At 54.0% G+C, this 15,575-nt stretch overlaps 1 protein-coding gene across 2 annotated transcripts in view; it reads right to left on the bottom strand.

The window, feature by feature from the left end:
• Positions 1-2,513: 2,513 nt before the first annotated feature.
• The window catches only part of SH3BP4 (SH3 domain binding protein 4), a 92,136-nt gene continuing 79,074 nt past the window's right edge, over positions 2,514-15,575 (bottom strand). For both annotated transcript variants that reach the window (XM_057551570.1, XM_057551569.1), the window contains 2 exons: positions 5,427-5,615; positions 2,514-4,606 (listed from right to left, as the gene is read on the bottom strand). In XM_057551570.1, the coding sequence (XP_057407553.1) occupies positions 4,382-4,606; positions 5,427-5,615 (414 nt within the window). In that variant the 3' untranslated portion in view covers positions 2,514-4,381. The remainder of the gene's footprint in view (positions 4,607-5,426; positions 5,616-15,575) is intronic.

The following is a 15,575-nucleotide window of genomic DNA, read 5'->3' as shown; positions in this document are numbered from 1 at the left end:
GGGGACTCAGAGACGAGTTTAGACACGGTCACCGCCCCAAGGAGCTCAGTGTGGCTGATGAAGGAAGGACAGGTGTTTCAGCTCAAGAAGAGCCCAGGCAAAAGCAGGGAGCTCTGAGAAGCGGAGACAGTCAAAGGAGTTCTGCAATTGGGCGCTGGGAAACCCAGAGCTGACTGCACAACGGGCCGTAGGAGCGTCTCTGGGTCTTCCTTTGTATCCCATGGAGGGGGGAGGAGAGTGGGCAGGTGCACTAGGTGAGAGGGCCCTGGAGTAGCTTGGCCATGAAAAAGAATGAGAGCAAAGGCACAAGGCAGAGGTCATTAAGCCCAGGCATGGCAGTAGGGATGGTTGGAAGACCAACTATGGGCTGCGGGGATCTGCAGACCAGACCCCTGGAGGGGAGGGTCCCAGGACTGAAACTGGTCTTGGCGGCTGTGGCCAGGTGACCGGAGACTACCTGAGGGGTGTGGTCTTGGTGACCACAAAGTAAACGATTTGGTGCATGCCCTGCTTGACGTGACTGCTCGACAGTCAGGCGAAGACCAAGGCAGGAATTGACCAGGTGCAAAATTGTCCTTTTCTTGGGAAATCAGAGCACAGCTTTTTTCAACGAAGTCTTTCTTCTGAATATTTGGTCCTCAAAAACACCTACAAATACCATAACTTTATATGCCAATTATTACCATTATCAATATCAAAATCAACATCAATAAAGGACTGGAAATTTTAACCAAGCTTCTTGGGAGTAGCCTAGAGAATATTCAGTAAAAGTAGAAAAGTCGTTCATGTTCAGACTAGTAGTGCCCAATTCTGGACGTGCGCAAGCCAAGGAAAACTAGTGTGACTAAGTTCTCCTCATCTTTACCTGACATCATCCAGGTGTGAGAGGGATGTTTCCCTTTTAAGAGCAAACCCGTCACCCCTCCAGCTTTTCCGTTTACAGCAGTCATCTGGGAATACCGAACCTGAGATTGAGGAGATGCCGGCCGTCATAACGCCACAGCCTCCAGGGCCTGGAGATAAACTGGTTGCTGCAAAGCAAGCCTTCTAAGGGGTCATTTGGGGACCTGGGCTTTGCTGCCTGACTCTTCCTCACCTTTAGGCCCCTGGAATTCCTTCTGTTCAATTGGGACAGTGGAGGGGTGCCCGGAAGGTTCTATGGGCCTGATGGTGCCTGTATCACCAACACTCATGTGCCACTAGCTGAGTCACTCGGCCACTTACTTGCAAGGGAGGTTGGAAAACACTTGAGCTGTTTGCTCAGGAAGAAAGTAGGTTTGGTGACCTAGCCAGTCCCATCCGAAGTAGTTTTGCCTTTTAAAGATTTACCTTCCTCTGCCCCTCTGACTTTTGCATTAACCTGGGCAGAGACCTCCAGATAGATCCAGCTGGATTCCTTCCCTACCTTCCCCCAAGCAAGCCACATGCAAAGGCCTCGGGGAAGGAGGTGGGGCTGTGGGTTGAACTCTGTCCTTCAAGATCTGTTGGGAGGTCCCATCCCCCCAACCTGTGAATGTGACCTTATTTGGAAATAGTGTCTTTGTAGAAGTAATCAAGTTAAGATGAGGTCACACTCATTTCAGGTGGGCCCTCATCCATGACTGGGGTCCTTAAGAAAAGAGAGGTTTGGATGCAGACACAGGGCAGACGGCCAAGTGATGCCTTGATCTTGGGACGTCTGGCCATCAGAACCTCAAGAAAATAAATTTGTTATTTTACGCCACCCGGTATGTGGCACTTTGAGACAGCGACTCTGGATTAAAACCTCCACTTCTGCCACTAGCCGTGCAAGTCAGTCAACTGCAAAATGGGTGTCAGGATATGGCTGGCGGGGCTGGAACTGAGAAGCACGGAGGGTACAGGTGCACCCTTGTACAACACGCCCCAGGCCCGTGGTGGGGAGGGGGTGAGCCCTTTGTGGTCCCTGTACTCTCAATGCTGCAGACACCCTGTTCCCCAGGTCTGGCCTGGCCTTGGGCTCACTGGTGCCTACTCAGCCTTTGGCATTGGATTAAAGTTAACTTCTCAAGGGGGCTCTCCTTAGCCCCACTCCTACCCACCACCTGCAGGTGGGGCTGGTCTCCATCAGTTGCCCCCCTACCCTCATCCTGTTCTCTCCCTGGGCTTGGTCCAGAGGGCGTGGTGAGCACAGGGCCCCGTGGGAGTCCAGCTTGTTGTAACCTGATGAAGACGCCCGGCACTGAGAAATGGCTCGGCCCTCAGCTGTGTATTGTGGGTTTGGGATTGGCCAATTCCAGGTACACAGGACCAAGAAAAAGGCAAGCCACCCACTTGCACCCTTTGGGTGCTCTAGGCAACACTGATTCCCATTAGTTAGTTGATGACTGAGATCCCTATATTCCAAGAACAATTAAATCAATAGCAAGAAAACAGATATGCGCTAAACCAATTGTCACACTGTCACCTAGGGGAGACCGGGTTGGGATGGAGCCATTGTTCTATGCACAGATACTTACACTAGGTTTTGTGTTTTATTAAAAGTCTGGGTGGGTACAGAAAAAAAACACACACACTTATGTTAAAATATCCAAAGAAAATTTACTGCAACTTCCGTAGAATTGAATTTGTGCTACAAGACATGTTGCATAGGAAACTATTTAAAGCCCCTGAGAAAAAATCTCAATATTTAAGGTGCGACTGGTTTTGTTTCTTCTTTGGGGAAGAGTGAGAGATGCTCTCTGGGAAGACTGAAGGCGGAGAGTGAAGAACCAGTACGTAAGGTGATTTCATGTGATGATTTGGGGGAATTGTGTATCTTGGTTCTTGCAGCATAAAACATGTAGTGTTTTTTTTTTATTGTTGTTGTTGTTTTCTAGTCAGTTGGTCTTCCGTATTTGAATCAATAGATATATGAGTGTTTTAGCCCAATAAGGGATTTACATTGATTATACTGAGTAATTAGCATGTTTCCAGAAAGCAGATTTGGAGAATGAGATGCCGGAACCCCAGATGGCCCAGCATCACTCATGTAAGCACAGCGCATATCCTGGCCCCTTCCTGGGGATCAGCTCTATTGATCTGCCAGTATTTCTTCATCCCTGTCCCTCACTCCCTTCCGAGATGCATCCACAACGCAATTGTAGAATTCAGCCCAGCAAGTTGATCTCCAACCATCAAGGTTATCAATGCAACAGTCCGCCAAGTCCCAGATTTTATGTGGGAAACATTTTCAGATGATATTCATCCTGCTCAGATAATCTTCATATTGTTTAAAAAAAAAAAAAAAAAGATTTCCCTACGCTATTTATTTCCAAGGAGAGATGGGCACACCAGGAGGGGAGAGGGGTTACATTTTAGGTGGAAAGAAGTAGAGAATTTGGCAAATGGCAGCAGGCACCTCTGGACGTCAGCGTAGGGTGTGCTTGTGGTGATGTTTTCTTCGTGCCCAGAGGAGAGGCTCCGAGCTCTGCAGCAAGCACTCCCCTGTCCCCGGGGAGAAGCAGGACCTCTCAGAGCTGCAGGGGCCACCTCTCTCCAAATGGCGTAGCTCTTTTGCAGGATTAAGGGTGCACAGGCAGGGGCCATAGAGAATGCCACCTGCCCGCCGCCCTCTCATCTCAAGTGCACCCAAATTGCTCCTGTTGGATTTCACTCTTCCTGCTAAAGCTCAAAAAAGCTTCCCCTGTGCTGTGGCCGTTCCTTTACTGCAACACGAGGCCAAGGTACAGAAGGTAATAAAAATCACAGGGAATCGCAGGGCTAGGACAGCCTCAGAAAGAACGGGCACGGACCACACTCATTTACTGAAACACCACGTTTCCTATTTGATTTCTTCTTTTTTTTTTTTTTTACAAGTACAGAGGCAACAAGGTCCAACATCTGAATGAGTGTCTTTCCGTGCTAAGTGTTGAAATGCAAAGAGAATCCGGCAATCAGAAATGCCCCCATGACCCTTAAATACATATATACATCTGTAACATAATTTAAAAAGGTCTTTATAGAACATAAAAACCTCAACAGCATCTGCCCCTATGAAGTGTTTTCTTTCTTCTTTTTTTTTTTACCTTTATGGTCCGTTAAAAAATTAGACACCACCTTTCTCGTACGCGCCCCACCCCCCATACTTTAAAAAAAAAGTGATTTAAATTTAAATTTATACTTAACAAATAGAAAGCTATTTGATTGGCAACAACCTGCAGTAGAAATTCCCTTCAGGTCTCCCCCGTGACAGAGGAGGCGGGTGGAACATCGCGTGTGCTCGGTCCTGGGTGTGGATCCAGCCAGGAGGGACCATGGGTCTGTCTGAGCTGACCTTCCCTCCCTCCCCAGCTCTACGTGCCCGCCTGGGCATCCGGGGCAGACAGAGGGCATGAGCCCCGGAGCAGCCCTCCGGGAGGGCATCAGGAGGTCAGAGACCCGTTCAAATCACAAAGTCGTCGTGGTCCACGGGACTGAAAGCGGCCGCTCGCAGGATGTCCAGGGAGTTCACCAGGATCAGGGTCCCTGTGAGGTGTTTCCAGCGCTTGGTGATGGGGTTTTTCATCTTATCCAGGCCGATGTGCAGCTCCTGGATGACATCCCGGTAGCTGTCCCCGATCTGGTGGCTCCAGGTGAGTAGAAAGTCGTACGCAGGCTTCCACATGGCCTGGAGAGTGGAGTTGTCCAAAGCCAAAAGAGAGAGAAAAAATTGGGGGACACTGAGAGACTGGGTCTTAGAACCTCTCCTAGTACCAGCATCTCTGTTCATCACTGATGCTACTTTTTAAAGAGTGAAATGAACCCAAAGAAGCCGCCTCCGTCCCAGGCCAGCACATTTCAGAGGGAAGAACACACTTTGTGTGAGAGCAGGTGTATAGTACCAAGCAGTGACCGAACAAACAGAAAGGGTTTCTCTTTCCTTCCAACCTCCCGTAGCACTTTCCATTTATTTAGAAACTCATCACATCCATAAAGGATGCCCTTATTCTTGCGACTTCTGCTTCCGAGGTCTTGCAAGCCTTACTGTCTTTCCAGAAACTTAAAGTGACCACCACAAAACAAGTGAGAAAACAAAGACTCCCTGAGCAGGAACCCAACCAGCCTTGGCCGAAGCTGACAACATACCAGGTATGCATTTCACACCGTGCAGGGCAGAGCCCCAGCCAGAACTGATCACAAAGGGCTCCGTCAAGCATCCTCGGGCTGAAGGTAATTTAACATCAGGATCAGGGACGGATGGGCAGTTCCGAGGATGCCGTTCCAACGTCCCACTTGACGGGAGAGTGGCCTTGCTGCCGCCGCCGCCAGGGCCCGGCTCACAACTAAGGATCCCGAGGAGGATGAGACTTGCTCCTGCTCGGCGAGAGCCTACTATGTACCAAGCACTTGCCTCCACATTTTACCTGTGTTGTCCTCGTAAAAATGCTACACAGTAGACATCGTCATCACTGCATCTTACAGGTGGAGGGAAGGGCAGCCCCACTCACCTCGCTGTCTACCACCCCGTTCCTATCGCGGTGAGGAGACTCGTACGCGTCCATCTGTCGCTTGGACACCTTGGCGAGCTTCTCGGCCAGCTCCCTCCAGCGCTGGGCCACCTCGACAGCCGTGGTCAGGAGCACGAAGTCCTGGATGAGTCTGACCACCAGGCCCTGGCAGTCCATCTTCAGTAAGGCCTAAGGAGGAAGGAGCAGGCATGAGGCAGAACAGGCGTGAGGCAGGACAGAGGGCAGGCTCCGGTTTCATGGGAAGCCCGCACCGCAGAGACCACGAGCCAGTACCCTCGACGCGGCAAGGCCTGAGCGCCAGCACCGCCGCTACTCCCAGGTGCAGGAAAAACCACGATCTGTGGGAGGTACCGGGTCCCCTGCCCACAAATTCTCATCCTCCTGGAACCTCCCAACGTGACCGAATGCCAAAGTAGGGATCTTTGCAGATGTAATTAGCTAACATGAGGCCCCACTGGACTAGGGTGGGTCCCTCATCCAATGACTGGTGTCCTCATAAAGAGAGAAACAGACATGCAGAGACAGAGAGAAGAAGTCCACGTAAGGATGGAGGCAGACGTGGGGTGATGCAGCCACGTTACTGGAGCTACCAGGAGCTGGGAGAGGGGCACGGGCCAGATCCCCGCAGAGCCTCGAGGAGCCAGCCCTGCCGACACCTCCAGACCTGTCCCAGGATGAACCTCTGCGGCTCGGAGCCTCCCAGCTTGCGGTACTCTGTCGCGGCAGCCCCGGGACGCCGACAGGCAGGGTGCGTGGGATGACAGCTGTTAGTCTGTTCCCTCCCCGACTGGGGCACCTGGAGAGGTGATGCCCTTTGCCCAGACAGCCAGCTCGGCACGGCCTGGGGCTCAGAGCAGGACAAGCTGACGTCAGCAGGGGGGGAGCCCCAACGGGCAGAAGAGGTGCAGGGGAGGGCTCAGATCCAGGCCTCTCAGGTTCTGGAGACACACGAAGGCCTCGCGTGGAGGGGAGGCTAACAGGACCATCAAGAAAGTCTCCAGAATTGCTGGGACTGCTCCCTTGACAAAGCTGCGAGAGCCTTCTGGTGTCTCTAGGACGGGGATCGCTGACTATGGAGGGACACAAACGCCCGTCAGCCGGGAAGGAGGCAACGGGCAGAGCCTTGCCCAAGTCCCGGCTCGGCCCGAACAGCACAGGCCCACCTTGGACTCGATCCCCCATCCAGGAAAGGGGCTGGTCAGTCAGGGGGGGCTTCCAACCCAGGGCTCGACGTCCTGTGGGTTCTGTGGGGCCCCAGGCTGGAGGCTGTGTCACATGAGCGTTTCTGGCTTAAGGAAACAAAGCCACATCAGCAGCACAAACCCGCAGGCCTCCTGTCCGCACGCATCACCCCGAGCTACGAGCTACACGGACGGCTGCTGGGTGTCGGGCTGTGGGTCCGGTGAGGCCGGTACAATGAGGGTGCAGCTTTGGGCGGCCAGGATGGAGTCCCAGGCAGGGGGGAGAAGGCGCGGTGAGGACCAGCTCTCCTGGGCCACGGAAGGCGCGGCTCGCCCTGCTCTCATCCGCGGACCCTCTGCCGGACTACAGCCTGACACCTGCAGAAGCGACGGGGTCTGAGACCCCCTTGGGTCCTCGGACGTCGAGGATGCAACCGAAAGAGATGCCGCTACCAGTCACCGGGCCCGGCCCTCTTTCTGTCCCTCTACCCTCTGTCCAAGCACCTGACGTCGCTTCAAGGCTCCGAAGAGAAAGTGTTAAAGACGGCCACCGACCGACCAGCCAGCCCCTCCCCAGCTGAGCCAAACACGCCGCTCACGCGCTCCCTTCAAACATTTCGTGAAGACGCAGGCGGCCTGGCATCTGTGCAGGATCAATCTGCGGGGCTGCTACTTGAAAGAACGCAGCTATTTTTGAGTATTCTTACCTACGTTTTATGTTTATGTGGGGGCAACTTAACAAATGAAGAAATGGAGACTTTTGGGGGAGTCCCTGAATGCAGAGCCTGATGCCCCAGCATCTCAATCTTTGCCTTTGAAACATAAGATCAATCGGAGGCCGTCCTGGGTCCGAGGGGGCTTTATAAAGGTGGGAAGGCAGAAGGGAGCTTGAGGACCACGTGGTCCTTTTCTGATTTTTGTTTTTGATTTTAGAGAGACTACCTTCACTGAGTATTTCCAGTGAGCCGGGTGCAGGGCACACCTCTCGGAACCCCCATGAAGGGAAGCCAAGCTCCCCCCAATTTGCAGGTAAAAACGGAGGGAAAGGGAGGGGCTCCCAGACCTGGTGAGCGCCTCCAGGTAGCCTGTCCCCAGCTGCTACCCACCGTGTGGGTTGCACTGTGTCTGTTTTATAGACCCCGTAGATGCTGGGTGGCTTGTCCAGGGGTCCCACAGCTCGAGGGCACAGAAGTGGAGGCAGGTCCAGATTTCCCGGTGCTCAGGCCAATGGCCTTTCCAACTGTGTGGGCACCACGTGACATCAGGAACTGAGCACGAGACTTCATCTCAACGATTTACAGATTTCAGAAAATGGTCTCTGAACTTTGGTATCTTCAAGTGAAATTGTTTGAAAAAACTTAAAATGTTTACTAGATTTGTGCTGCAGAAGATGTGAAGAGTATACAGGGATGTGTTTATGGTATGGGGGAGACGTGTGACAAATTGATAGAATTCTGGATTTAAATTCTTTTGCTTGAATAAAAAACAACAACAAGGTCCCACTTATAGCACAGGGAACTATATTCAATATCCTGTGATAAACCATAATAGAAAAGAATATGAAAAACAATGTATGTATATGCATAACTGAGCCCTTTTGCTGTACAGCAGAAAGTAACACAACAATGTAATTCAACTCTACTTAAATAAAATAAATTTAAAAAAAAAAGTTAAAAAGAAATTCTTTTGGCGTGGCGTGGTTTGAGCCCAGACACACAGGAGAGGCAGGGTGCCCTCCAGCCACGCCTGGTGTCCTGAGAAGGCGTCTGGCCAACCTCCCGTGACAATGGTCCCACCCAGGCTTCCTCACAGTGTCCCAGCAGTGTCTGTGTGCTCAGCTGCCAGGCTCCGCAGGTGACCTTGTTTTCCAGGTAACAGAACACTTCAGAGTCGCCTGCTTCTGATTCGGGTATCCCTGGCAGGGGCGATCAAAGCTGCTCTCTCCCAGGGCACTGGGTGCAGGCACAAAGGTCCTGAGAAACCCAAACCCTCTCTCTGGCCCCGAGCGGTCACAGCTGGGGCAGAGCGCTGCCCACACCACCGCCAAGGGGTAGTTCATGCATTTATTTTTTCTGAACGGCACATTCTGGGTGCCCACCAAGTCTCAGCAATAGAAAACTTCTCAGTGGCAGGGATATGGTGCTGGAACCCTTTCCCTGAAGCACACACAGCAGTATACACAGGTGATACCAGAAATAAAGCACAAGGCTGGTTCCAGCTGGACTCCCACGAGCTGGAGTGACCCATGACTTCAGTCAGGGTGGCCAAGTCTGTTCCAAGGGCAAGACAGGACCTATTTTTGGCTTTGCGGGCATGGCGTCTCTGCCTCAGCCACTCGACTCTGCCAGTGGGGCGTGAGAACAGCACGACAACACTTGAACGAGTGGGCAGGGCTGCAGTCCAGTAAAATTTCATTTACAGAAGTGGGTGGCCCGCGGGCCAGTGTGTCAACCCCTGTTTGAAGAGACATTCTCAAGAAAATACAACGAAACGTCCCTTTGCTGTATGTCCACCCCAGTCATGCTCCCATTCCTGAGATGTTAGAACGCCAGAAGGGCGGTCACCATGGCAACCCTGCTCCTCCCTGCATCCGCAGCCTTGGGCTTTGGGACCACCCGGCAGGAAGTCCCCAGGCACCTCCCTAAGTGCACAGCAGGTAGTTACTGTGTCCTCTTCTGGGGGGTAAAGAGCTTTTCCTCCTGATTCAGAGCCTCGCCCCACACCGTCCTCTCCAGCCCTAGCTCTCCCCAATCTCAACATCCCCCCTTATTTCCATCAGTTTTCAAGGTTCTCGGTGTTGATTTCACCCCGCTCCTCACTCCTAAAGCAACCACCCACCTTGACTTACATCCTACAGTAGCTTTCCCTTTTTCAGAGAAACTTCTCCGAGAGCCCAGAGCACCCTTCCTTCCTTCCTTCCTTCCTTCCTTCCTTCCTTCCTTCCTTCCTCCCTCCCTCCCTCCCTTCCTTCTTTCCCTCCCTCCCTCCGCCCTCCCTCCCGGCCAGGAGGACACTGCGCCTCTCGTAATCCTCAAAGCCAAAGTCGGGAACAATCTCTTACACTGAAAGTGTGTCGTTGAATGAAAACACTTCCAGTTCTCAGAGAGCTGGGTTCCTCAGGGTTCTCTCTGCCACCCTACACACACACACACACACACACACACACACACACACACAAGCACGAGATGGCCATCACCCCAATCCACGCAGTTCTACAGCATGAGCCAAATCCTTCTCTCTACTCAGTGCTGAGTGTTGTCATTAAGTCCTGGTACAAACACATAGCAATGTCTTCCGCTTGGGCTTTTGACCACACTCAGAAAACCCTTCCCCAAACCCACAAAGTGTATCAGAAGCAACATTAATGCCCTAAAAACAGAGGAACATACTCTGTCGTTTCTTGCCTTCATGAAACGAACAAAAACCGACGTTGAAACCCAAGGCTCAGAGAGGTGAAGGGAGTGTGTACACACCAGCAGGGCTGTCCAGTCTGGTTGCTGCAGTGATAGCTCTCGACACCAGCAGGGCTGTTAAAGCATCCCCTGTCATTCTCAGGCCTTGCACGCCCCGAAGTGACGCCCACTGCCACGCGCCAACGCTGGCTCCTCCCGTGTCTGGAGGGCTCCTACAGCTCGCAGCACGTTGTCATGGAACTCACAGGGACAAGCGTGCAGAGCCACGGGGCCGGGACCCGGCTCGGAGCAGCGGTGGTAACGGTGAGACCAGGCGCCACTGCCCTACCGGAGCCCGAGGACCAGAGCACCTGCCCAGCTGGGGGGCCCACAGGCTCCACGCAGACACAGACAGAGCCGCCTGTACATGCTCTCCAGGCGTGTACAGAATGCAGAATATGCACAGCGCAGGGCAAACTCAGGGGACTGAGGAATATCCGCAGTGTCTACACTGCAGACCACTAACACAGGCTGCCTCTGGGAGACGGGCCGGGGGCCTTCTCTGCTGCTGTTCCTCAGGACTGGCAAATAGCAACGCAAAAAGCAGCATCTGCTGTTTTTACAAACAGAAAAGTCAATGAGGATGATCTTCATTCTGGAAAAAAGCAAAACCTGGGGTGAGCCACAGCAGCGGGGCAGACCCCAGGACCCCAGAGGCTCTGACGGTCAGCACCGATGTGCACGTGGCCTGGGAACTGCCCCTCTCGGCCACGCCACAACCCAGACCCAGGGCCATTGGCCATCCAATCCCCACCTGCCAGGGCAGGATGGAAAAAATCCCAGGGCTACTGCACAGGGCGCCCTCTTGCTAAGGTCGGCCAGGTCTGAAGGCAGATGGGGGTAAAAAGCCAAGGGATCCAGGCACAAGCGTGTGAGGGGCTCCCCGCCTCACAGCACTTCCGTTTGACCTGTACTTTTCATCTCTGACCTCTGCTAAAAATGACCCGCCCACTCACTGCCTTAACAAGAGGAGAATCCAGGAATGTGTGTGAAAATTAGATCCTCCACCGCCAGGTGTCCTGGTATTCTGAAAGAATGACACTCAGGGGGGCGGGGGGGAGGGGGAGACTGGCTGTCACCTGAGTGGCTCTGAGACTAGAAGGCAGCAAGGAGCAACACACCTGGGTAGATGCCCAAGGAGCAGGACACACCTGATTCCCAAGGAGCAGGACACACCTGGATCCCCAAGGAGCAACACACCTGGATCCCCAATGCGCAGGGACACACCTGGATCCCCAAGGAGCAGGACACACCTGATTCCCAAGGAGCAGGGACACACCTGATCCCCAAGGAGCAGGACACACCTGATTCCCAAGGAGCAGGGACACACGTGGATCCCCAAGGAGCAGGACACACCTGGATCCCCAAGGAGCAGGACACACCTGGATCCCCAAGGAGCAGGGACACACCTGATCCCCAAGGAGCAGGACACACCTGGATCCCCAAGGAGCAGGACACACCTGGATCCCCAAGGAGCAGGACACACCTGGATCCCCAAGGAGCAGGACACACCTGATTCCCAAGGAGCAGGACACACCTGGATCCCCAAGGAGCAGGACACACCTGATCCCCAAGGAGCAGGACACACCTGGATCCCCAAGGAGCAGGACACACCTGGATCCCCAAGGAGCAGGGACACACCTGATTCCCAAGGAGCAGGGACACACGTGGATCCCCAAGGAGCAGGACACACCTGATTCCCAAGGAGCAGGACACACCTGATTCCCAAGGAGCAGGGACACACGTGGATCCCCAAGGAGCAGGACACACCTGATTCCCAAGGAGCAGGGACACACGTGGATCCCCAAGGAGAAGGACACACTTGGATCCCCAAGGAGCAGGGACACACCTGGATCCCCAACGCGCAGGGACACACCTGGATCCACCTGGCTCCCCTTCACGTCCCCTAAAACACTTAACACCCCCCTCCCCAATGCCCACGGAATAAAGCACAAGCATTATCCAGCCCAGGTGGCTGCGTGCCCCCCTCCCATCCTCCCATGTATCATCAACTTGGTTCAACCCAGCCTCCGGCCTCTCCCAGCCTCTGGTTCTACCCCATCCCCTGTTCCTCTGCACCCTTGGCCCTTACCCATACTGTGCTTTCAACCCGACAGCCCCTCCCTGTTGGATGGGATCCTGCACATCCCCTGAGTCAGGGGGTATGTTTGCCTTTCCCTGGTCCACCCACGCCAAGGGGATCTTTTCTTCGGGGCCCATTACGAGTCTGTCTTGCACTCCTGTGGTTGTTCACTCAGCATCTCCCTCAGGGAAAGGCCCAACACCCAGCATCCCCACTAAGCACACAGTAGGCACCCAAGAAATGTTGAAAGAGTAGGGAGTGCAAACACCTGCCCCTGGCTGGCCGTGATGGCTCTTCCGAGCTCTGTTAGAAGCTTCAGCCATCTACCTGCCACCAGCTCTCGCGGGCCTGTTTCTGACAACAGAATTTGACTTCAAAAGCTCTTCAAATAGGTGGTGCCCATTCCAACCCACAAGTCCCCCCAGCTAAGAGATCCCCAGGGGTTCATTCAATGCCCTCTAATGCCTGGGGACTCTGGGAGCTCTGTCCACCCTGGTCACTCTCCTTGGGGTCAGCCCAGCATCATGCCTCCCCCCATTTTCATTTTAGTCAGCGGGGGGCATCATCGGTGTTGGATGGCCATCCTCTGTCACAGACATGCATGGCTTCTACTGGAGAGCTGGGCGGACCGGGCACAGAGGGGCATTTTCCACGGTGGTCACACCATGCAGGTAAGCAAGGGCAGCAGAGGCACAGCGGGAGGTCATACGGTTACACAAGATGCCTCTGGACCAGCTCTGAGATTGAAAATATGCACTAAAACAATAGAAAGAGGGAACGGAACCAGAAAGCAGAAACACGTCTGACCTCACGAGATTGCGTCCAGATCAGATTCTTAGCCTGCATCCATTCATTCGTTCACTCATCAACTATCTGGTTGTTTCCTATGTGCCAGCGTCCTTTCCCTCGTGGAGTTCATAGCCAGTTAGGGTAATGACAAGAACCATGAATACAAGTAAACAAGACCATTTCAGATTCGAGAAAGCACTGTGAAGACAATGATACAATAACACAGAAGGTCAGTGACCCAGAGACACAAGGTTGCTTTATCCAGGGCTGCAGGAAAGGTCTGACAAGAGGACACTTGAGCTGGAATCTGAAGGACGATAAAAAGCCACGACGTGAAACTGGGGGAAGAGAATTCCAGGCAGAGGGAACAGCAGGTGCAAAGGCCTGGGGCAGGGCAGCTGGGTGTGTCCAAGATACAGGAAAAGGCCAGAGTGGCCAGTGTGCAGGGGCAGGTAGGGGCCCCCAGGGTGTGATAGGCGGGGCTGGGTCTTACAGGGCCTGTGGGGCAGAGGAAGGGGCCGGACCTCGTGCAGAGGGCAGTGGAGGGATGGACACCTCAGTCCTTGATTCCTTTCTCCTTCCCATCTCCCTGCAAATTTACCATCCCAAAGCTTTACCACTTCTAATTCGTTCAATCACTGCTTCCAAACCAAGGAGCCATACTAAACAGAAAACTACCTTCAAAATGAGAGGGGTGGGGAAGAGGTGATCTGGCTGTGACAGGGCTGGAGAGGGGGTGGGTTAAATCAGTGGTTGAGGGCATAGGAAGCTTGACTGCTCAGTGATTTGTTACGTCCCTGGAAATAAAACACCTGGTTTCCAGTGACTCCTGAGACACGCTGGGATAAATCAGCCTGTGGTTTCTAGAAGTCTGGCCAACCATTCAAATCTGCCAGCCCACAAGATGAAGAGATAGGAGAGGAGTGGGGGAAATGTTGCAAAACCAGTTTCACTTCTGTACCGCAAATCTAACCTAACCTGTCTCGGGGCCAAGTTCCTGCCAAGGTCAAGGTTCATTTCCTCCTCTCTGGGAGTCCTGGTGGGTGTGGGGCTGGCGGGGGGCGGGGGGCAGGGAGAGGGACTTGGGACGCACACAGACCCCCGTCCTCACACACACTAACCCAAGGAAGCCACCTGAAAAACCTGCTCTCAGAGAAAGTTCTCCAAGTTGAATAAAAAAAGATGAAAAGAAACGAGGAGGAAATGGCAGTGAGAGCCACCTCTGTCCGGGGCGGGAGGAAGCCATTCAGGTTGATGCGTCCTGCACGTCTGCCGGTTCCAGGTGGGCGTTTTCTAGCTGTGACGAAGGAACGGTCAATACCCTTTATGTTCCATGAATGCACATCATTCCACCATCGACGGAGGACCCCAGCTGGACGCTCACCCCGCCCACTATGCGAGGTCCGTCCACGAGGGCACCGGGCAGCTGGGGCTGGAAGCAAGCTCCGGGAATTGATCTCACAGGTGGGCCGGCGAGGCAAGACCCTGAAGGGAGGGTCCTGGGTCCCCGCTGTGCAGGAGCCCCATCCGGCTCGGGGGGAGCTTCCTCTGCTGCCCATCCCCACCCCCGCCTCACCCCCCCGTTGCCATGACAACCGGCTTCCTCCCCCGCCTCCCCCAACCGAAGCTGCCATCGGCGACCCATCAGCGATGGATGCCCCCAGCGAACCCCCGGTTGCCACCTCCAGTTCCCGTCTCCCTCCTCTGGGCAATGTCAGGCTCTCATCTTGCTCCATGCACCTGGCACTTACTAGTATCTTGGGGCCACCGCAAGGGGTCTTTCTTCACGCCCCGATCCCTTGCCGGGCTGCAATGCATACTCCCTGCGGCAGGGGCCATGCCACCGTGGACCGTATCCCTTCTGTCCCGCCAGCCCCACAGGGCAGCCCAGGACGTGCATGCAATGATGACCCCCAGCTGTACAGCTCTGGCCACGCGTGCGTCCTCACGCACGCAGACACGCCTGGCCCATCCGATCCAACAGGCGTTCACTCAGAATGGCAAGTGTGGGGGGAAGGAGGGGAGTTGAAGTGGCAGAAATTCAGGGGTGCTGGGAGTCACACCGTACAGAGATTAGGAGGCGGAAAGGACCGTGTGGAGTCGGCAGAACACTAGAGAAAAGCCTATGACCGAGTCCCGGGGGTTTCCCGTGGGAACAAAAACTAGGGACGTGTCCACATCATGAGGACCAGGAAGAGACCTGAGTCGGCTTCTATCATAGAAAGAAGTCGACAAAGAATGTCCGGCACAGATCTGACCAGGGATGCCCAGAGGACATTAGGCTTCTCCCAGGTAACTCCTCCAAGGCCACCACAACTGAACCGGCAGTTAGAGTGGACCACCTGTGGGCGGCATGACCAGCGCAGAGCGCAAGCCTGTTGGAGGCCGTGATCGGGTCCAGAAAGCTTCCCATTTGGCTTGTGGGCCGGCTGTGCCCAGCAGTGGGACTCTTAACTGCCCCCCTCTTTACTTCTTAGGGTCCAAGTTCCCAGTTGTGCTGGCAAAACAGAGGCTGTCCTCACCCCAACTCAAACACACGCAAGAAGGAGGAAGAGGAAATGACACAGAGAGAGAGGAGAGAACCTTCAAGTAAGGCCTGGAGAGAAAAATTCACAGCAAGGTA

Source organism: Balaenoptera acutorostrata, chromosome 8 (assembly GCF_949987535.1).
Source record: "Balaenoptera acutorostrata chromosome 8, mBalAcu1.1, whole genome shotgun sequence".
NCBI lineage: Eukaryota > Metazoa > Chordata > Mammalia > Artiodactyla > Balaenopteridae > Balaenoptera > Balaenoptera acutorostrata.
Note: the sequence above shows the minus strand (reverse complement) of the source record. Positions and strands in the feature narration are given on the sequence as shown.